This window comes from Macaca nemestrina, chromosome 5, assembly GCF_043159975.1.
Source record: "Macaca nemestrina isolate mMacNem1 chromosome 5, mMacNem.hap1, whole genome shotgun sequence".
Lineage (NCBI taxonomy): Eukaryota > Metazoa > Chordata > Mammalia > Primates > Cercopithecidae > Macaca > Macaca nemestrina.
Window position 1 is genome coordinate 139562630 of NC_092129.1, and position 22410 is coordinate 139585039.

A 22410-nucleotide genomic window follows, 5' to 3' on the forward strand; every position below is an offset into this window, starting at 1 on the left:
AGGAGCTCAGTAGGGGGAGGGGTCTGGAGAGGGATGGAGAACAGAGAGAGCAAGGCTCAGGAGAGCGCAGGGGACCTGAGAGGGGTAGGGGAGTGTTTGCTGTACCTACCACTGACTCTGCAGGGATCCGGGAGAACCTAAGTGACTTGTGAGATGCCGTGGACCCTGGGGAGAATGGCCCATTCTGTGCATACCTGGAGGCTCTGGCCAACAGTTCCCCCAGAATTCTCCAAGTGGGGGCAGCGGAAGAGGTGGGCCCCACCCACTCTTCAGCAACCCAAAATCTTACAGGCAGACCCAGAACAGCACGGTGTCCTTAATGTCCCCCAGCAGAATAACCTGAAGATGCTGTGTAGCCCGGAGAGGGGCTGAAAGGTGCATGACTGGGGTCTGGTTTGGCTCTAGACCAATCTGAACCCAAAGGTAGAAACACGCTGGGTTCTGAAAGCCAGGCTGAAGGCTGCTAAACTGACAAATTCATCCCAAGTCCATCTCCAGGCAGTCTGGGCTGTGTCAGGGTATGGCCAAGTCTCCAGCTGTGGGGAGGCCCAGCACAACCCTTGTTCCAGGCACCCCCCACCCCCCGCGCCACCACCCCCACATTCTTTCTTTGTTGTGAAAGCAGCAAGGGGTGTAGGAGGCGGGTCAGGAGGAGTCAAGCTTTAGAAGATGGGCCCCAGCTGCTGCTCAGGCCTCCAAGATATGCTGAGAGGGGATGGATAGTGCCTTGTCTCCCCTCTGGCTCCGGAGGGCCCCCCAGGCCTGCTTAGTCCTCCCTTCCCCCAAGCAGCTGGGAGAACGAATGGCAGCCACAGAGGGCCTCACAGCCAGGAGAAGTGGCGCCAGGACTCCAGGGTCCTGCCACATGGCCACCACATGTCCCTGACAACCCAGTCCACAGCACCTTTTCCTTGGGTTGTGGGCCTCCTTCTTCCCCATCCCCCAGATGCCTTCCTACAGGCCCTGCTGGAGATGATACAAACAAGGGGAGGAAGAGAAGAGAGATCCAAGAATCAACACTCCTCCTGCTGCCCCATCCATCACTGCACCTCACCCTCTGTGAAGGGCCCCAACACAAGCCCTGCTTCATACCCTCTTCAATCAGGACTCAAGTCGCAGAAAGGTTACCTGATTCTTTTATTTAAGAAAAGTGAAATACATGGACCTGAAGTGAGACAGCAGAGGGAGGGAATAAGAGCGGCCAAGGCAAGGCAGCTTGGCTGGCCAGCCCTCAACCCTCTGACTGAAAAGCCAGCAGCAGGCTGCATCTCTGAGGGCCATACCTGCTTTGTACCCACCTTGGGGGCCTCAGAGCTAGCTACTCTAGAGGACCACAGGGTGCGGAGAGGGTGTCCTGAGGGTCCTTCCTAAGAGGGATTCCTGAGGAGGGAGCTGAAACCCTAAGGGCAGCAGCAATCTTCTGGTTAAACTGCTCCCCTTCACTGTCCCACCTAGGGGTGGGGAAGAGCCAGGAGCAATGGGGAATGCTGTGAGGGCTATAGGGGTAGGGGGACCCAGCAGACCTGGGGACTGGGTTGAATGTCAGCTGCTTGAAGAGAGGTCCATGGAGCTGGCACTGAGGCCCCGGGAGACCTGAAACAGACAACACTACCTCATCAGCTCAGGGACCTCAGCCTCCCAAAGACTGTCTCCTGGAGTCCATCCATCCAATGGCCACAGTGTATCTCTGGACCTAGGATCACATCCATCTCTGGACCAGTCTATCTCTGGACCTGGGACTTTGTTTAGCCTCTGCTAGGGTTTTCCAGAAGGCCACAATCTGGTGGAGAAGCTCTCTGGAAGAACCACATGAATACTGGCATATACTCTGAGTGTGTTCATATAAGAAGTCATTTGCCATTAAAATATCATTACTGTTTTCTCAGATGGGGATTATTTAATGCTTTTCTTTTTCCATTCTCATCTACTATGAAGGTAGCTGCAGGATGAAAAAATGAGTATCTCCAAATAATTCTTAAATTATTCATAATTCCAAAGTACCAGTTTAAAGAATATTCCTATTTCCCTCCTTATTAACTTATTGGCTACTATGTCTGGCCTGAAACTGTCCCTTGGTGGTCATCACTCACCACAAACTATCTGCCTGATTCCTTAATAACTGCAATCCCCTGGCTCATCATTATCCCAGATGACTCCTCTCCCCACTTCCCTTACTCCACTGGGCTTGCTCACTGGCTGTTCTTTTTTCATCACCCACCAATATGCTCACAAGCACTGCTCTCACCTGGAGGGGTGCTGCACTAGGTTGGTTCAGATAGTTCAAGGAGGCTGCTCGCTTCATGTTGCTGCTGCAATGGAAAATGGAAGAAATGAGGCCTCCTCTCTTCCTCCTGAGTGGCCTTAAAGCTGTGGGCCTCTTGAGCACTGCCACACAAAATCAAATCACTGCCTCCCCTCTATCCCCTCCCCCAACTTTTCTTATCTGCCTCAGGAACCAGTATCTCAGCTACCTTCATCTCCCAAGTTGGGGCACCCATTCTACCCAAACTCTCTCTCCATGGCTGTCCCATTGACTTCCTCCCTGTTTCTCTCCAAGATACCTCTCCAGAGATCAGGGGCCAAGAGGAGTTGGAGGCAAGGGCTTACTTTACTTGCCTGCTTTACCATATCTTTTTTTTTTCTTTTCTTTTTTTTGAGACAGAGTTTCACTTTTGTCGCCTGGGATGGAGTACAATGGCATGATCTCAGCTCACTGCAACCGCCACCTCCCAGGTTCCAGCAATTGTTCTGCCTCAGCCTCCCAAGTAGCTGAGATTACAGGCACCCACCAGCACGCCCGGCTAATTTTTGTATTTTTAGGAGAGATGAGGTTTCACCTTGTTGGCCAGGCTGGTCTCGAACTCCTGACCTCCGGTGATCCACCCGCCTCGGCCTCCCAAAGTGCTGGGATTACAGGCTTGAGCCACAGCACCCAGCCACTTTACCATATCTTGACTTCCATGTGTACCTGGAAGGCCGAGGCTCAGTCCCCTGGAGCTTCCTCACCAGGATTTCACTGCTTCTGCGGAGCACATCCCGGATCTTGCCCAGAGATCCACTCCTCTGCAGGGTCCCACTGCCATCCTGGCAGAAAGGGGTGAGCTATGAAAGCTACAGGGATCCCACACAGATGGGTTTCTGAGTCTAGTCCCAGCATTTATTCTGCACACATCCCCCACCCCCAAGGCCCAGTGACTGAAAATAAAAGTCGGGTCAAAAGCTTGCTCCCAGAGATACCCCTGAAGGGATACACTACCTAGACTGGGACAGCATAGCCAAGAGCCTCTCACCACCACCAGCAGGAGTGGGCAGGAGAGATGAAAAGGCAGTGATCAGACTTACCCCGGACCATTCCACAGCCACAGAAGCATCTTCACCTCCCTCGAATTTCACACTGTCCCCAGGGCCCTCCTGGGACGTCCTTCTACCATCACTCTCCCCAAGCAGCTCTGCCACCTTGGTCTGACTGATAGGGTCAGTGCCCTGGAAGGAAAAGGAAGGACCTGGGACTTCCCACTCCTTAACTCCTCAGGATGGGGCTTTCAAATTTTTTTCACCATCAGCCACTGCAAGGAAAACATTTTTCCTTGTGATGTCTCAGTATATGCCTACTGGAACAATACTCACCTTTTCTATTTGCAATGCATTGCTATATATAGATCTGTATATATTTTTAGCCCCATAGCCCACACTGAATTGATTTCACAACCTACTATTGAGACCCACAATCTGAGAAATTCTTGACTTAGGCTCTCCCCCACCTCACTCCTCTCACCCACACCACCCAGGCCCCTCCTTATGAAAGGGCAGGGTTTCTCCTTCATATCCCCATTTAGTGAATCTTGAAATTAGAGTCCTGACCACAAAGTGCAGGTAGGGGGTAAGAACATGCTTAAAAACAACCACAATCACAACACTGCCTCACTTTCCTCTCCCTCCTGGCCTCATCAGCCTTTCCGCTTATTCTTAGGAGACTCCCAAGAAACCTCAGCAGTCTCTCATCCCCAGGGCCCTTCCCTCAAGGACCTCCTTCCCCTCTGGGCTTCTGACCTGTCTCCGGGACCGCTGGGCACATTCCTCCAGGGTCTCAGCAGCCTCCAGCTTTCCCTGGCGCCTATACAGAGCTCCCAGGTTTCTCAGAGTAGTGTTCACGGTGGGGCTGTGGTGAGAAACAGACCAGAGAAGGAAGAGAGAATGGGTTCAGAAAAGAAAACATTTGTCTTCCAAGCAAGACAAGAGGAAAAAAAAAATAAGAAAATAGGAGAGGGAACAGAGCTAAAGCTCAGGGAAAGTCTACGGGAGGAAGGGAAAAGGTCTGGGAGGCCGGGAGCCTGGATGGAGGGCATCGGAGGCCAAGCTGGCTTTTCACTGGCAGCTCACCTGCTCACTTTGCAGGCCTTGTACCAGCCTCCATACTCAGCATAGGGTGTGCCACCCTCATGGTGCCGGCTCTGCAGGACAGAGAGAGGCCAGAGAGAAGGGCAGGGAGAGCCAAAGATAAGAATACAGAGATGCTGGGATGCACGGTGGCATGGGGCTAGGGTGCAGGCTGGGCTGGGGAGGACACCATGCATCTGGGGCTGGTGCTGGGGTGGGAAGTGTGAGTTGGGCTAATGGAAGGAGTAAGACAGAGACCCTGGTAGCCTTGAGCTCCCCAGGCTGGCCCCCCTTCCCCCTACTCACTTTGATCATTTCCTCCCGCTCCTCTGCATGCATCCAGATGGGCTTGTGGTCATCTGGGGGTGATACACGGGGTGGGGAGGTTAGAGATCGGAGCTAGACAGTGTCGGAGAGCCAGGACCCAGAGGCTGACAGGCTGGACTGAAGGGGTCTGGCTCCCCCTGGGAACCACTGTGGCCTAACCCCCGACCTTTGGTCTGCATTTCTTTTCTTTCCCACAGCCCCTTCCCCAAGCCCTCACCACTCACCATCCACAGACCCAAACTCCTGCACATGGGCACGGGTCAGGATCTCTTTGTATAGTGTCTCAGCCTCAGCATATTTGCCCTGTTTCAGGTAACAGGAAGCCTAGAAGACAGAAAGGCAAAAATACAGGAACAAAACATGGAGGGAGGCAAGGTCTTCTTTTTTTTTTTCTTTTTTTCTTTTTTTTTTTCCAGACAACGTCTTCACCAGGCTCAGGGAGTTCCACTTCTCGGTGTCTCTGTGACTTTCCCCAGAGATCTTTCTCACACCTCCTTCTCCAGGTGCAGGGTCAGGGTATTCCCAGCCCACTCTCAAGAAGCTGTGGAGCTTCTATAACCAGAACGAAGCAGATCCTTCATCCGCAAAGGCAGCCCCAGAAATGGGCACAAACTTGATGAGAGCAGTGTGCCAGATTGTGATGCTTCCTAACTCTAGGACCCAGGTGGCCTCTCCTTCCCGTTCATTCCACCTACTTTGTCCCCTCCTCCCATACCAGGTTGTTCTTGGTCCGGGCTACATTAGGGTTGTCTGGCCCCAGCTGCCCCTCGTAGATGGCCAGTGCTCGCTGGTAGTAGCGTTCCACAGCCTCATACTTGCCCTGGTTTTGGCACAAGAGGGCCAGGTTGTTCAGCTGCTTTGCCACATCTGGGTGATTAGTGCCCAGGACCTGAAAGGGAACAAAGGAGTGGATAAATGGCTATGATTACGTGTGTGTGCACAAGCACATGTGTCTGCTTGCGTGTAGGCACACACATGTGGAAAGCAGAGGAATGGGAATGAAGGAAGAGAGAACAAGGCAGAGATGGGGGTGAGAAAAAAAAAAGTGAAAGAGGAGTGTTAGACCAGAGAAGCCATGTAGAGAAGGGTAACAGCAACAAGGGAAGAAGGGAGAGAGGGCATGGGTACCTTTTCTCGAATCTCCAGTGCCCGCTGGCACAGAGGCTCTGCCTCCTTGTATTTGCCCCTTTTGCCATAGAGCACAGCCAAATTGTTGAGTGTGGCAGCCACCTATGAAGACAGGCCGGTCCCCATCAGACATTTGGGTTGCAAATGACCTATGGGAATCTGAGGTTCCCCACCTCCCAGCAGGGCCCCACAATCACTGCACAACTCTAAGAGACAAAGACTCTACTACCCTGCAGCCAGGGGCTGAAGGGAGGGGAAACCGCTGAACAGGATGGCTCTGAGGCTAAGGGATAGTATCGCCCTCTAGGGGATTTTAAGAAATTTCTGGAGGTGGTTTTTTTTTGTTGTTTTTTTTCCTTTTTTTTAGTTGCCATGATGATTACCTTTGAGGAGGCAAGAACGTTATAGATGTTCTGCATGTGTGAGACAGCTCTGCCAACTTTTGAATGTCCTGCCGGACATCCAAACACTAAATGTAAGCATTGATATTTGATGGGATATCAAGACAGGAGGATGATTTCTGAGATACATCATCCCTGCATATCATATGTCATACCATAGGGAATTATTTTCACACAGATCACGTTCAAAAATAACTTTTTGGCCGGACTCAGCGGCTCATGCCTGTAATCTCAGCACTTTGGGAGGCAGAGGAGGGCAGATCACCTGAGGTCAGGAGTTCAAGACCAGCCTGACCAACATGGAGAAACCCTGTCTCTACTAAAAATACAAAATTAGCCAGGCGTGGTAGCACATATCTGTAATCCCAGCTACTTGGGAGGCTGAGGCAGGAGAATTGCTTGAACCCGGGAGGTAGAGGTTGTAGTAAGCCAAGATCATGCCATGTTGCACCCTAACCTGGCAACAAGAGTGAAATTCCATCTCAACAAAAAATAAATAACTTTTCAGCTGGGTGCGGTGGCTCACACCTGTAATCCCAGAACTTTGGAAGGCCGAGGTAGGTGGATCACTTGAGGTCAGGAGTTCACGAGCAGCCTGGCCAACATGGTGAAAACCCATCTCTACTAAAATACAAAAATTACAGTAGCATGCACCTGTAATCCTAGCTACTTGGGAGGCTAAGGCAGGAGGATCACTTAAGCCTGGGAGGCAGAGGTTGCAGTGAACCGAGATTGTACCACTGTACTCTAGGCTGGGTGATACCATGAGACTCTGTCTCAAAAAACAAAACAAAAAAAACTTTTCATTTTTCATTTTCTGTACATTGACAACTCTATCATTTGCTTTGGTGTGATATCCCTACCTTTTTTTTTTCTTTCTTTTTTATTTTTTTGGAGACAGAGTCTTGCTCTGTCGCCGAGGCTGGAGTGCAGTGGTGTAATCTCGGCTCACTGCAAGCTCCGCCTCCCGGGTTCACGCCATTCTCTTGCCTCAGCCTCCCGAGTGGTTGGGACTACAGGCACACGCCGCCACATCTGGCTAATTTTTTGCATTTTTGGTAGAGACAGGGTTTCACCATGTTAGCTAGGATGGTCTCGATCTCCTGACCCTGTGATCCGCCCAACTCGGCCTCCCAAAGTGCTGGGATTATAGGCATGAGCCACTGCGCCCGGCCGATATCCCTACTTAAGGTTGTTTCTCTCTTTCCTTTTATTTATTTGTACTTATTTATTTATTTATTTATTTTGAGAGAAAGTCTCGCCCCATCACCCAGGCTGAAGTGCAGTGGCATGATCTTGGCTCACTGCAACCTCAGCCTCCTAGGTTCAAGCAATTCTCCTGTCTCAGCCTCCCGAGTAGCTGGGACTACAGGTGCATGCTGCCACACCTGGCTAATTTTTGTATTATTAGTAGAGAAAGGGTTTCACCTTGTTGGTCAGGCTGGTTTCAAATTCCTGACCTCAGGTGATCCGACCACCTTGGTCTCCCAAAGTGCCGGAATTACAGGAGTGAGCCACAGCACTGGGCTGCTTTTTATTTTGTTGAGATGGAGTCTTGCTGTGTTGCGCAGGCTGGAGTGCAATGGTGTGATCTTGGCTCACTGTAACCTCCACCCCCCAGATTCAAATGATTCTCCTGCCTCAGCCTCCAAATAGTTGGGATTACAGGCATATGCCACCATGCCCGGCTAATTTTATATATTTTTTTTTAGTAGAGATGGGGTTTCACCATGTTGGCCAGGCTGGTCTGAAACTCCTGACCTCAGGTGATCCACCTGCCTTGGCCTCCCAAAGTGCTGGAATTACAGGCACGAGCCACTGTGCCCAGTCTCTTTCTCTTACACACAAATAAATCTGGTCTGTCATTTCTTTTTTTTGAGACAGAGTTTCACTCTTGTTGCCCAGGCTGGAGTGCAGTGGCATGATCTCAATCTCGATCTCCCCTCACTGCAACCTCCGCCTTCTGGTTTCAAGAGATTCTCCTGCCTCAGCCTCCTGAGTAGCTGGGATTACAAGCGCCCGCCACCACGCCCAGCTAATTTTTGTATTTTTAGTAGACACGGGGTTTCACAATGTCAGGATGGTCTTGAACTCCTGACCTCGTGATTCGCCTGTCTTGGCCTCCCAAAGTGCTGGGATTACAGGCGTGAGCCACCGTGCCCAACCCTTGTGATTTCTTATAATACTGTACTTTAATAAAGTGTCCACCTATATTTTCAGTGTTTTTTTAAAGAGACAGGTGCTCACTCTGCTATACAGACTGGAGTGCAGTGGCATGATCATAGCTCACTGTAACCTCAAACTCCTGAACTCAAGCGATCCTTCCACCCTAGACTCCCAAGTAGCTGGGACTACAGGTGCACGCCACGGTGCCCAGTAAATTTTTAAATTTTTGTAGAGACAGGGCCTCGCTATGTTGCCCAGGTTAGTCTCCCACACTTGGCCTCAAGTGATCTCCTGCCTTGGCCTCCCAAAGTGCTGGGATCACATGCATGACATGAGCCACTGAACCCAGCCGCTGTCTCATTTTTCTAGTACTTCTCGTATGGAATGGCTTACTGGTCTTCTAAATCCAGAATCATTCATTATATATCAGACCACTTTGCAATTTTTTTTTTTTTTTTTTTTTTTGAGATGGGGTCTCGCCCCGTTGCCCAGGCTGGAGTGCAATGGCGAGATCTCAGCTCACTGCAACCTTCACCTCCTGGGTGATTCTCCTGCCTCAGCCACCCAAGTAGCTGTGATTACAGGCATGTGGCACCACACCCGACTAATTTTTGTACTTTTAGTAGAGACTGGGTTTCACCATGTTGGTCAGGCAGGTCTCAAACTCCTGACCCTGTGATCTACCTGCCTCAGCCTCCCAAAGTGTTGGGATTACAGGCGTGAGCCACTGCGCCCAGGCCACTTTGCTATTTCTTTTAACAAAGTTGTACTCGATACAGTTACTGTTGTTTTGTATTTTTATCTTATTATATTACATTGTATATATTGTTCTTATAAATTACTTTTTTTCTTTTATATTTACTAAAGTAGCATATTAACTTTTTTAGAAATCATATATGGATTTACCTATGACTTATCTATGAATTAAGTTCAAGCAAAATACTCATTATAAAAAGGAGTCACTGAGTCTCAGAGAATTAAGCACTAGGATCACTGGACAGTGCCTGGAAGAAAGGACTTCTTACTCCTCCCTTCTCAGCACCCTTAGTGAGTGGACTGAGGGCAGCAGATGGATGAGCTTAGAGAGGCCAAAACAGCAATGGTATGGGGTGTGGGGTGTGGAGTGTGGGGCAGGGAGGGCAAGGAATACTGACAGCAGGATGATCAGGGCCCAGGGTGCTCTCCCGGATGCTGAGGGCATCATTCAGCAGGTGGGCAGCTTCCTTATACTTATTCTGGTCCCTGGAAGAAGACAAAAGTGACAGGAGTTACCCTGAACTCTGCCTGCAAGCCTTCTTCTTCCCTCTTTCCCTTTGGGAGGACTGAGTACATTTAAGGGCTGGGGACCTCCATGAGGAGACAGGAAGCCTGGTGTGGACAGTAAGGGGGCTTCACTGACATACCAGAATGCAGGGCACTGCCATCGCAAGAGGAGGCCACAAGTTATAGGAAGTGAGAGGACAGGGGGAAGAGAGGGAGAGAGCACACCCCAAAAGAGATTAGAGGAACAGTGATCCCAAAGAATGAGCAAATGCTTAGGTATGGGAAAAGGGAGAGTTCTGGCACATTAAGAAGCACCCGAGTGGGGTGTATCTGGGAGGCCCAACAGGCAGGAGAGGTACCCTGTAAAGAGGAAAAATGAAAGCCAAAGGAGGACCAAGGTGGGAATGTAGGGGAAGATCTGGGCACTGGAGGAGGGAAGTCCTCACCGATACACCAAAGCAAGTATGTTGAGCATGGTGGCAACATCAGGGTGGCCACGGCCTGATGTGCGCTCCAGGTCCTCCAGTGCCTGCTTACAGAGTGGCACGGCCACCTCATAGCGACCTTGGGCTGCGTACTGGATCACCAGGTTGTGCAACGTCCGCAACCTTGCTGGGATCTCATATCCACCCTGCTGAGCTGCTGCAGTACCTTGACCACGGGACACTAAACCATCACAGAAAATAAACAAAGGACTCTTCCTCTCTCCTTTGCTGTCTGCCCTTCCATTCCCCATTGCACGTCTTGTTCCATACCTATGCCTGCCCCAACATGGGCTCTCAATATTAGACCTGCCTCAAGCACTATTCTTTTATTCACTCCCTTGACCTGTGCCCATCACAACCTCAGTTATTCACCCAGTAATTCATTCATTCAACAAACATTTATTTAATAAATATGAACCAAGGGATGTCCCGGGAGTACAAAGGTAAGAAAGACCTGGTTCTGGCCAGGTGCAGTGGCTCACGCCTGTAATCCCAGCACTTTGGGAGGCCGAGGCAGGTGGATCATGAGGTCAGGAGTTCGAGACCAGCCTGGCCAATATGGTGAAACCCTGTCTCTACTAAAAATACAAAAATTAGCCGGGTGTGGTGGTGGACACCTGTAGTTTCAGCTACTCGGGAGGCTGAGGCAGGAGAATCACTTGAATCCAGGAGGCGGAGGTTGTAGTGAGCCGAGATTGGCCCACTGCACTCTAGCCTGGGAGACAGATTGAGACTGTCTCAAAAAAAAAAAAAAAAAAAAAAAAAAACCTGGTTCTTTCCCTTGAGGGGCTCATGGTCTCCCCATCTCAGGTTTATTCTCCCACTAGACTGTGAACTCCTTACTGGTAAGACCTATGCCATTTCCATCTCAGTACTCCTAGTGCCTAGCACAGTACCTGGCACATACTCAGTGTTTAATACATGTTTGTTCAGTGGAGAGGCTGAGGAAATCGAAGTACTAGCCCAGCCCCTGCCCTGTCTCCAGAAAAAGTGGATAACCTATTTCCAGATGGTGAGTGTCCTGTGTACAGGGTGGGCCACAGCTAGGGCCAGCCTCCTGCTGCCCCTTTTCACCATCCCATTCCCGAGGCAGACTCACAGCCATTGCTGGGGTCCTCTTCCTCCTCATTAGGGAAGAGGTCATCCAGGGAATCCTTGGTGGCATCGCCTTCTTTCTCCTCCTGGAAGGGAAGAAGCAACATTAAGGGCCAAGATATCCCTACCTAGTAGCCTCCTCAGTGACCCCTCTAAGCCATGAAATCACAGACAGATGGGGCATAGGAGAAGACTGTTGTTCCTGTCTCTGCCCCGGAAAGGCTAGCAACTGGCCCAACCAAGCCCAGGCCTCTGGTTTGTAACAGCCAGAGATGCTTTGGACAAAACTTCCCCCTCCTTCTCATACAGAAAGTTTCCTTCCTGGCCGGGTGTGGTGGCTAACGTCTGTAATTCCAACACTTTGGGAGGCCGAGGTGGGCGGATCACCTGAGGTCAGGAGTTCAAGACCATCCTGACCAACATGGAGAAACCCATCTCTACTAAAAATACAAAATTAGCCAGGCGTGGTAGCGCATGTCTGTAATCCTAGCTACTCGTGAGGCTGAGGCAGGAGAATCGCTTGCACCTGGGAGGCAGAGGTTGCAGTGAGCTGAGATCGCGCCATTGCACTCCAGCCTGGGCAACAAGAGCGAAACTCCGTCCCAAAACAAAAAAAAAAAAAGAAAAAAAAAGATTAAAAAAAGTTTCCTTTCTAACCACCCTCAATCTCTCCTTAACTCTTGTAATTATGGCCCTATGCTGATCTCTGTGTGTTTATGTTGATTATATGTCTGTCCTGTCTCTCTTGAGGGAAGGGAGTATGTCCGATCTTATTGACATGTACCCAAAAAGTGTCTAGCTCAGCCTGGTGCCCATCATCTGCACAGCTCATTCTGGACTTACTGCATAACCCTCCCTCACAGTCTAACCTATTCTGCACCAGGAAAATCTGCTTTTCCCCATCAGGAACTGCAGCCTCATCCAAACACCAACCTTCCTACCCAGCTTCACCAATGTGTCCTGTGCAATCCATCTACTCACTTTCCCTGAGAGAGACCAGCTTTTCCAGGCTGTAAGCCTTATCCATGACACCCTGCACTCCAGTCTAAAAAGCTCCTTCCTCTTCCTCATCATGAAATTTCAAAATCCATCTCGAATGGGATGGATCCTAACCCACTGAAATGGGAAATCCAACCTATATCCTACCCATCCCTGTACCCTGCTCCCTCAATTTTTTTGTTAGTTTTTTGAGACAGAGTCTCTGGTCTGGCAACAGCCCAGGCTAGAATGCAGTGGTACAATCACAGCTCACTGCAGCTTCTACCTCCTGGGCTCAAGCGATCCTCCCACCTCAGCCTCCCGAATAGCTGACACTACAGGTGCACACAACCACATCAGGCTAATTTTTTAAATTTTTGTGGAGACGGGGTCTCACTATGTTGCCCAGGCTCCCTGCTTCCTCCATGAATTCTTCTTAGACCATTCCAGCTCTCAGAGACATATCTCCGTGAAATTCTTCCCACACTGACTGAACCACTCATCCAGCACTGAGCACTTGCTGCTTTGTATTTTGTCACATATGTGTTCTCATGGATAAGACTTGTTCCCTACAGATACATCTGAAGAAAACACACTCTCAGCCAGGCACGGTGACTCACACCTGTAATCCCAGCATTTTGGGAGGCTGAGGCAGGCAGATCACTTGAGGCTAGGAGAATGAGACCAGCCTGGCCAACATGGCAAAACTCTCCGTCTCTACTAAAAATACAAAAATTAGTTGGGTGTGGTGGCAGATGCCTGTAATCCTAGCTGCTTGGCTGGCTAAGGCACGAGAATTGCTTGAACGCCAGAGGCGGAGGTTGCAGTGAGCTGAGATGGCATCACTGCACTCTGTTGAATGAGGGTTAAATATCACACATTTTGGGTGAGGCATGGTAGTTCACACCTGTAATCCCAGCACTTTGGGAGGCCCAGGCGGGCAGATAACCAGAGGTCAGGAGTTCAAAACCAGCCTGGCCAACATGGTGAAACCCCATCTCTAGTAAAACTACAAAAATTAGCCAGGTGTGGTGGCAGGCGCCTGCAATTCCAGCTGCTTGGGAGGCTGAAGCAGGAGAATTGCTTGCACCTGAGAGGCAGCGGCTGCCATGACCCAAGATTGCACCATTGCACTCCAGCCTAGGCAACAAGTATGAAACTCCGTCTCAAAAAAAAAAAAAATTCACACATTTTGAAAGCAAATTTTAGGAGGGTCATGCTCAACTGGGCTATGCTTTCCCTAATTGTAGCACGCAGGATTCTGGATTGGAATTGTCCAGGTGTTTGTCTATCTATTTGTCAAGCTTGTAATTGTGAGAGCAGGAACTGTGTGTGCCCCACTCACCAGTGCAGTGCACAACGCCTGGTACATAGGAGGCATCTCATTACATGTTGACTGAATTAGCTGAATATAGTTTTTCCCCTTGCTGTCACCAGGAGCTGGTGTCAGGGCTGAAAAAGGAATTCTTTCAGGTAAGAGCAGTTTGGGTAGAGCTAATGGACCCTGAGGATGATGGGGCAATTTCCCCCATGTCTGTGGTAACTCCTGGCTGCCCACCCCTTAGCCAGTCTCGCCTGCGAACACTCACCGTGGTGTGTCCATCCTCATCATACTGTCGCAGCTGCCCCAGGAACTCCAGGTGCTTCTTTTCCTCCTCCAGCTGAGCCACAGCCTGTTCACTGCGCTGTAGCCGCTGCTGGGTGCCAGCCAGCTCGTCCCGCAGCCACTGGTTCTCCTGGCATAGCCGCCGCACCTGAGCCCGCAGCTTCTGTTTCTCCGACTCCACTGTGCTCAGGTGGCTGGCTAGAGCCAGCATCACCTAGATGGGCATATCCCCTGAGCTCTAGATTCTGGGTGGGAGTATTCAGGAACAGGTGGAAGGGGAGCCTACTGGGACGTAGCAAGACTGGCAGGTGCACAAAGGAGCCAGAAGGTGGGGGTGTAGCAGTGGCACTACCTTCAAAACATCCTGAATCCAATTTCCCACCACCTCCACTGCCGTCACCCTGGGCCAAGCCACTATCAATTCCTACCCAAATTACTACAATAACTTCCTCACTGGCCTCCTTGTTGCTGCCCTTGTTCTCCTACTGTCTATTCGTAACCCAGCAACCAGATGATGCCAAGTTAGACCACATCACTCCTCTTCTAAAAACATTCCAATAGTTTCCATCTCACTCAAAGTAAAATCAGGGTCAGGCACAGTGGCTCACGCCTGTAATCCCAGCATTTTGGGAGGCCAAGGCGGGTAGATCATGAGGTCAGGAGTTCAAAACCAGCCTGGCCAACATGGTGAAACACCATCTCTACTAAAAATACAAAAATTAGCCGGGTGTGGTGGTGCGCGCCTGTAGTCCCAGCTACTCAGGAGGCTGAGGCAGGAGAATCGCTTGAACCTGGCAGACAGAGGTTGCAGTAAGCCAGGATGGTGCCACTACATTCCAGCCTGGGCAACAGTGCAAGACTCCATCTCAAAAAAAAAAGTAAAATAAAAGTCCTCGGGATGGCCTACAAGTTCCACTTGATCCATCTCCCTCCCCTCATTCACTCTACTGCAGCCATACTGGCCCCTTGCTGTTCACTGACCTCACCAGGCAGACTTCCGTTCAGAGTCTCTGCACTTGCTGCTCTCTCTGACTAGGACGCCCTTCCCCTGTTTAATAGGCATGACTCATTCCCCTCACCTTCACATCTTTGCCAAAATATCACCTTTTCAAAAAAGGGTGACCTTTTTTGACCACCCTATCTAAAATTATACCCTCTCTCCACAGTCCCTAGTTTCCTTCCCTGCTTTATTTTGGTCCTTTTATCCTTAGCAATTATCATTCTGGCATACCAAATCATTATTTATTTAGGTATTGTCTGTCTTCCCCAGCTAGAAGGTAAGCTCCAAGATGGCAAAGATTTTTACAATTTTGTTCAATGATGTATTTCTTCAGTGACCAAAAGCATTCTGGCACATAGTAGTGACTTAATACATATTTAATGAATGGATGCAAACGTCTAGAGTGAGGTGATCCCAAGCAACCCCAAACCTTCAATCAGGTACCTGCTCCTCCATCCACCCTGGACCACTTGGCACCACCTTTGCCCTCTCACCTGGGCCTCACTCAGCCCGAGCTCAATGTTTTCCATAGAACGGCGAAGCTGCCGGGCCTTCTCATGCACCAGCCCTTCCTCATGGCCTCCCTGCTGCAGACACTCAATGGTCTGGGACAGGCTTTGCAGCACGGCCTGGTGTTCACTGTGCAGGGCCTCTAGCCCTTGGCTGACCAGCCGTGTGCTCCCCAGGATCTCCTCTTGGCTGAGCCGGTGGCCTGCAGGCTCATCCCGCTGCCCCAACACCAGGCCTGACATCCTGGCCTGGGGGACCTTGCCCGGTCTAGGGAGAAACAACAGAGTTCGGCTGGCGTAAAGATGAGACAGAGAAGCTGAGAACTTTCTCAGAGGGTGGTGGGAATCCAAGTGAGGGACAAAAGTAAGAGTGACCCTGTGGCTTAGTTAGAGAGAGAGAGTGACCAGCAGGCAGGGAGCCCAGATCACTAAACTCAAAGTTAAGGTTGTAGGCAAAGTGAGAGGGAGATGAATTGACTTAAATAAAGAAAGACTATAGTAGGAGCAAAGGTGCTTAGAACTAGCAGAAGGATTCAGGACTTAGGAAGAGAACAGAAAAGCAGTTAGAGCCTGAGTTAGGAAAAGTTATCCAGGGATGAGAGACAGCACTATGGAGATCACAGAGGATCTGAGGGAGAGCTTCAAAGGGCACAGGGCTAAAGTGGGATTATGCAGAAAATAATGCAAGGATCTAGAAAAAAGAGAAGGAATCTCTGCAAAGTTAAATCAGGGAAGAAAGGGAAAAGAAGAAAACAGGAGCCTTCCTTGCAGGATCCACATTAGAGGGTCCCAGAAAGCTCAAGGTCTTCAGGCTGCATCACCTGCAGAACTAAGCCCAGCACCTCCAAACCTGGTCAGTCCTACATCTTTTCCTACTTACCTTCAACCCATACTTCCCACCCCCCAGGACCCAGACTGTGTTCCCGCTTCCTCAGAAGGGTCTTGTTTCTCATCTTTGAAGTCTTCTTACCTGTGTACAGAGCAGAGGCCCTGGCTGTGGCACTCAGGCCGGAGCCCGGAAGAAATGTTCAGCAGCCAGAGAATCAGAAGGATCTGCCCTGCCCAAAGTCCAGAAGTCCAGCGTTCCCACCCCTTCTCTCACCACTTCACAGCTACCCAGAGGACCTGGCACAGAGCCCCACCCAGGACAAACAGCCTCCCTCCCTCACTCCCTCTGCCTACAGGTCTTTAAAGACGCCCAATTCCCTTCTTCTTCCCCAAGCCAGCCTCCCTCATCGCCGGCCTGGGGAGCTACTGTCTCCCAGGAATATGAGAGAGAGAGACTTAATCAGAGACCTACAGCAAGAGGCATGTCTGGGAAAGGGGAGGGAGGAACACCTGGTCACTCCACACCCAGTCACTTCAATGGCTTTGTCTCTGTCACGGTCACCTACAAACAGGCTCTGAGAGGTATCACCGTAGGGTGCCCCCCTAATGCCCGATGATGCAGGGAAGAATGGGAGGTCTGCTGAACGGCTGCCGGGTCACAAGGAGGGTCTCCACGGCCTGGAAACGCAGTAGAGGAGTGCCTCGGGCTGTCGACCTGCCCTGGGGCCCAGGGTTGGGAGAATGAGATGGGCGGGGGCGGTAGGGGGGAGGTGTGGATGGACGACCGAGGTCCGCAGCTCCAGCGAGGACCTGGAGGCCTAACGACCCCGAGGTCACTGAATCAGTTGGTGGCGCAGGGGGCGGGGCAGGCCGGCTATCTGTCTGTCTGGACGCCGAGGGGCGGGGAAGAATCGCGAAGGGCGGAGTTTTTGAGCCTGGAGTTTTGTAAGATTGGTTGGAGGGGGTCTGTTTATCTTTCTGGGAGTGCGAGAATAAGAGATGGCAGAGACCTTAACCTTCAGCCTCAGAGGTACCCTCAAAGACTCACCTGCAATCTGCCGGTCTGGCTGCCGCTCTTGCCGGTACTGCCCCTTTAAATCCATGATGGCTGCCGCTCGAGGCAATTGTTTTGACGGGTCTGGGGGCGGGGCCTGTTTCCTAGTCACGGGACATTAGAGCTGCCCGCGGATTGGCTCTCACCGCGTTCAGGTAGGAAAGGAGGTGTGTATCCTGCTTGGGCTCCAGTTTTCTGCCCGCCTCCGTTTACGTTTTGCGGAGCGACGGCGCCGGACAGTCAACGTCATCTAGGAGCGCCGAGCAGCTTGGCTAAAAGTAAGGGTGGCGTGCTGAGCCCTGGATAGCCGGATGGCCCTGTGGGCACTGACCCGCGCTCTGCGCTCTCTGAGCCTGGCGCCCCCGACCGTCGCCACCCCTGCCGCGAGTCTGTTCCCCGCCGCCCAGGTAATCCATCTTACCCGGGAAGAAGGCTGCTTCCATTCGGGCTACCGGAGATGGGGTCTGCGGGGATGCGAGGCGGGGGTTGCAAGTCTGGTCAGGAGTCACGCAGGTCCATGACCATGGATAAGGCACACTCAGCCTCAGCTTTTTCCTCCACAAGTGTTGCTATCTCATAGGGCGAAATTCTTCAGACGAGATACTTAAGGTGAAAGTGCTTTACAGATCACCGGTTATACAGGTTTCGGTAATAACTAACGTTTATCGAGTGCCTATGATAAGCCAGGTATAGGTAATAGACGTTTCAAATAAATGAACTCCTTTCAAATACTCTATAAGGCAGTTACTATTCCCATTTTGTAGATGAGGAAAATGATAAGGAGTCCAAGGTCACACACACAACTATCAGAGCTAAGCAATCTGTCTTTCAGAGCCAGTGCTCTTAACCATTACGATACGATACCTACAAGGATGAGTTACTGCTGATATTAGAGAATGCAGGGCAAGATACAAAGAACAGTGGCCTCAGGGGAAGGTATCCTGAGGTCCTAGTGGGTGGGTGACTGGTGAGTCACGCAAAAGAGAAGTAAGTCTTGCTCCTCTGGAGCTCTCAAGCTGCTTATGGTAGAGTTTGACAGATGCATGTTTAAAATTCAAATCCAAATCAACCTACTCTGAAATGCTGGGAATACAGCAAGGAACAAGAGTGAAATGACCCCTCCCCTCCATTCGTATGTGAATAATTCCCAGCAACATAATGCAGAGGGCAAAAGGAATTGGCACTGATGGTGATACATGGATGTATGGAAGTTACCAGCTATGGAGAAGGGAATTGTTTAGGTAAAAACAGATTCCTGGAGATGGAGAGTTCTGGGCCAAATTTGGAAGGAGATGATCATGGGGAGAACATTATTGGGCAAGCTGTGAAGGGTGGAGTTTTTGGATAGCTGGTTTGGGATACATCCAGGAGGAAGTGGGCTGCAAGCTAAAATTGATCAGTGCCCTCCGACTTGGTTCTCTGATGCTTTGCCTTCAACTAGCTTTCAAATGAAAGAGATGTCTTTTTATCCCCAGATGATGAACAATGCCCTCCTCCAACAGCCCTCTGCCTTGATGTTGCTCCCCTGCCGCCCAATCCTTACTTCTGTGGCCCTTAATGCCAACTTTGTGTCCTGGAAGAGTCGTACCAAGTACACCATTGCACCGGTGAAGATGAGGAAGTCTGGGGGCCGAGACCACACAGGTGGGAGCAAGGACAAGGGGATTTAAGCAATCAAAGGGAAAAACATGTTAAGACCCTAGATCTGTATATTGACACACTTGTACCTTGTAAGGCAGAGGAATGTAATTAAAAAGCACTTATTTGGCTCCTTTTGCATGTAGTATGTGCACAGGAACCAGAGAGTAGAATACAAAGCAAAAGGTAATTGGTCTGTACTTCTAAAGATATTTTGGGTAATTGAAGAAAATGGGCCATACACAGGATGTGCCATGACATTTTCCTTCACACCCTTCGAAAATTTATAACAGACTGGGTAAGGTTGCTCATGCCTGTAATCCCAGCACTTAGGGAGGCTGAGGTGGGCAGATCACCTGAGATCACAAGTTTGAGACCAGGCTGGCCAACATGGCAAAACCTCGTCTCTACTAAAACTATAAAAATTGGCCAGGTGCAGTGGCTCACACCTATAATCCCAACACTTTGAGAGTCCAAGGCAGGCAGATCACTTGAGGCCAGGAATTCAAGACCAGCCCGACCAACATGGTGAAACCCCATCTCTACTAAAAATATAAAAATTAGCCAGGTGTAGTGGTGCAGTCCTGTAATCCCAGCTACTTAGGAAGCTGAGGCATGAGAATCACTTGAGCCTGGGAGGTGGAGCCTGCAGTGAGCCAGGATCGCGCCATTGCACTCTAGCCTGGGCAGCAGAGCAAGACTCTGACTGAAAAAAAATAAGATTAACCAGGTGTGGTGGCAGGCACCTGTAATCCCAGCTACGCAGGAGGCTGAGGCAGGAGAATCACTTGAACCCAGGAGGTGGAGGTTGCAGTGAGCCGAGATCACGCCATTGTATTCCAGCCTGGGTAACAGAGCAAGACTCGTCTCAAAAAATGTGTATATTTATAACAGGCTGGGTGTGGTTGCTCCTGCCTTTAATCCCAACACTTTAGAAGGCCAAGGCGGGAGGATCACTTGAGGTCAGGATCCAACCTGGGCAACAGAGTGATACCCTGTCACATGCACAAAAAATAACAGTTGAAATTATTTGAGTATGATTTACATGACTCTAGTAAACTTATTGATTTCAGTAATTTGAAAATATTTTATCTGGAAGTTTTATACAATTTCAGTAATGTTTTTTCACTTAGCTTCATGTTGGTGTTGACCCTCCTTACTCCAGTGTGCTGTGCAAATTTTGATCATTCTCTGTAAGCAGTGCTCTCTGGCAGAGAATGGGCCAGGTCCCAGTGCTGGAAACTGAACTACTCTCACCTGAATCATATCCCCCAACTGTCCTAAACCACAGGCCGAATCCGGGTGCATGGTATTGGTGGGGGCCACAAGCAACGTTATCGCATGATTGATTTTCTGCGTTTCCGGCCTGAGGAGACCAAGTCAGGACCCTTTGAGGAGAAGGTTATCCAAGTCCGCTATGATCCCTGTAGGCAAGTTTGGGATGTGGGATGATGATGGAATGGTCTGAATAACTGCATAGCTTCTCAGGAGATGTAGGGCTGCCTAGATGGTCTGCTTACCTGTCCCTCACCCTGATCAGGTCAGCAGACATAGCTCTGGTTGCTGGGGGCAGCCGGAAACGCTGGATCATCGCCACAGAAAACATGCAGGCTGGAGATACAGTCTTGAACTCTAACCACATAGGCAGAATGGCAGGTGAGAGATGGCTACCAGATGTGTGGGCTGGAGGCAGCAAAGGTTCTAGAGCTAATGAAATCCTGTCTTTTAGTTGCTGCTCGGGAAGGGGATGCGCATCCTCTTGGGGCTCTGCCTGTGGGGACCCTCATCAACAACGTGGAAAGTGAGCCAGGCCGGGGTGCCCAATATATCCGAGCTGCAGGTATGGGGAAAGGAGTTGCCTGGGTCCTATAGTTTGGAAAGGCAAGGAGAGTCTGAACCCATGGTTCCACATCTGGTACTGGCAGAGAAAATTAAGGAAAAAACAAGAAACATGAGGATGAAGATATGCATGTGTTTTGACCTAAAATGTAGCATGCATCCTTCTTTGTATATCTGTTCCTAAAGAGCAAAGCAAGGGCAGCATGTGGGATGTGGCCCCTGTGTAAATTCCTCTGCACCCACCCATTTTGTGGAGGGTGGCAGATCAGCTTCTTTCCCCAGGGACGTGTGGTGTGCTACTGCGGAAGGTGAATGGCACAGCCATTATCCAGCTGCCGTCTAAGAGGCAGATGCAGGTGTGTATGGGTATGGCTGGGAGGGGTCAGCAAAGGAGGAATTTTTGGAATATAACTTTCCTGTCTGGGGTAGGTAGGTCCCAGGTGTTTTATGATGCAAGGAACTGCCTTGAGCTAAGGCTGTCCTTTTCTGCCACATGACTTAGGTGTGCTTTGTCGGATTGGCACCATAAGTAATTTTTTTTTTTTCGAGACAGAGTCTTGCTCTGTCGCCCAGGCTGGAGTGCAGTGGCACGATCTTGGCTTACTGCAACCTCCACCTCCCAGGTTCAAGCAGTTCTCCTGCCTCAGCCTCCTGAGTAGCTGGGATTGCAGGCATGCACCACCACAGCTGGCTAATTTTTGTGTTTTAGTAGAGATAGGGTTTCACCACGTTGGCCAGGCTGGTCTCGAACTCCTTACCTCGTAATCCGCCCGCCTTGGCCTCCCAAAGTGTTGAGATTACAGGAGTGAGCCACTGTGCCCGACCCTAATTTTTTTTGAGACAGGGTCTCTATTGCTTGAGTGCAGTGGCACAGTCAGCTCACTGTAGCCTCAAACTCCTGGGTTCAAGCAATTCTGCCTCAGCCCCCCAAGTAGCTGGGACTACAGGCGCACGCCACTATACCAGGCTAATTTTCGTATTTTTGTAGAGGCAAGGTATCACCATGTTGGCCAGGCTGGTCTCAAACTCCTGAGCTCAAGCTATCTGCCTGCCTAGGCTTCCGAAGTGCTGGAATTACAGGTGTGACCCACTGCACCTGGCCCTGGCTAATATTTTTTATTTTTGTAGAGATGGGGGTCTCATTATGTTGCCCAGGCTGGTCTCGAACTTCTGAGCTCAAGTGATCCTCCAGCCCCGGCCTCCCAAAGTGCTGGGATTACCGGCCTGAGTCCTTGCGCCCAGCTCTTTGTTTTCAACTACCTAGTTCCTACTGTAGGACCTTCACTTAGCTTCAACCATCTTGTGCTTTTCCTTTTTCCTCTCTCCTCTCCTTGAGTCTAAGAAGCCCCCCAAGGGTTTTGCTGTCAACACTGTCAAGCTCTTTCCCCCACATTGTATAGAATCTCCATCTGTTTTCTCTGTCAGGTGCTGGAAACGTGCATAGCAACAGTAGGCCGAGTATCCAACGTTGATCATAACAAACGGGTCATTGGCAAGGCAGGTCGCAACCGCTGGCTGGGCAAGAGGCCTAACAGTGGGCGATGGCACCGCAAGGGAGGCTGGGCTGGCCGAAAGATTCGGCCACTACCCCCTATGAAGAGTTACGTGAAGCTGCCTTCTGCTGCTGCCCAAAGCTGATATCCCTGTACTCTAATAAAATGCCTCCCCCTCTTGTAATCTGTTACTGGTTTTTTGCGGGAGGGGATGGTACAGACT

General features: G+C 50.4%; 2 protein-coding genes across 7 annotated transcripts; one reads left to right on the forward strand and one right to left on the reverse strand.

Annotated features, from left to right (window-relative positions):
• Positions 1-1120: 1120 nt before the first annotated feature.
• Positions 1121-17303, reverse strand: LOC105489591 (kinesin light chain 4). Of its 4 annotated transcripts, none has more exons than XM_011754504.3 (16): positions 17212-17303; positions 15321-15603; positions 13810-14040; positions 11247-11328; positions 10109-10328; positions 9554-9641; positions 5833-5934; positions 5420-5593; positions 4929-5028; positions 4684-4736; positions 4381-4451; positions 4051-4159; positions 3343-3483; positions 2969-3084; positions 2246-2309; positions 1121-1593 (listed from the first exon to the last, which is right to left on the reverse strand). In XM_011754504.3, the coding sequence occupies exons 2-16, from the start codon at positions 15576-15578 to the stop codon at positions 1543-1545; spliced, it is 1860 nt and encodes a 619-aa protein (XP_011752806.1). In that variant the 5' UTR covers positions 15579-15603; positions 17212-17303; the 3' UTR covers positions 1121-1542. The 4 variants fall into 4 exon arrangements, with proteins under 4 accessions (XP_011752806.1, XP_011752807.1, XP_011752808.1 ...); XM_011754505.3 differs by lacking the exon at positions 17212-17303 and adding an exon at positions 16306-16494; XM_011754506.3 differs by lacking the exons at positions 1121-1593; positions 2246-2309; positions 17212-17303 and having other exon boundaries at positions 2975-3111; positions 15321-16494.
• Positions 16516-22371, forward strand: LOC105489590 (mitochondrial ribosomal protein L2). Of its 3 annotated transcripts, none has more exons than XM_024795297.2 (7): positions 16516-16643; positions 18693-18861; positions 20147-20285; positions 20396-20511; positions 20585-20695; positions 20977-21050; positions 22120-22371. In XM_024795297.2, the coding sequence occupies exons 1-7, from the start codon at positions 16605-16607 to the stop codon at positions 22330-22332; spliced, it is 861 nt and encodes a 286-aa protein (XP_024651065.1). In that variant the 5' UTR covers positions 16516-16604; the 3' UTR covers positions 22333-22371. The 3 variants fall into 3 exon arrangements, with proteins under 3 accessions (XP_024651065.1, XP_011752804.1, XP_011752805.1); XM_011754502.3 differs by lacking the exon at positions 16516-16643 and adding an exon at positions 17484-17624; XM_011754503.3 differs by lacking the exons at positions 16516-16643; positions 20977-21050 and adding an exon at positions 17484-17624.
• Positions 22372-22410: the final 39 nt, after the last annotated feature.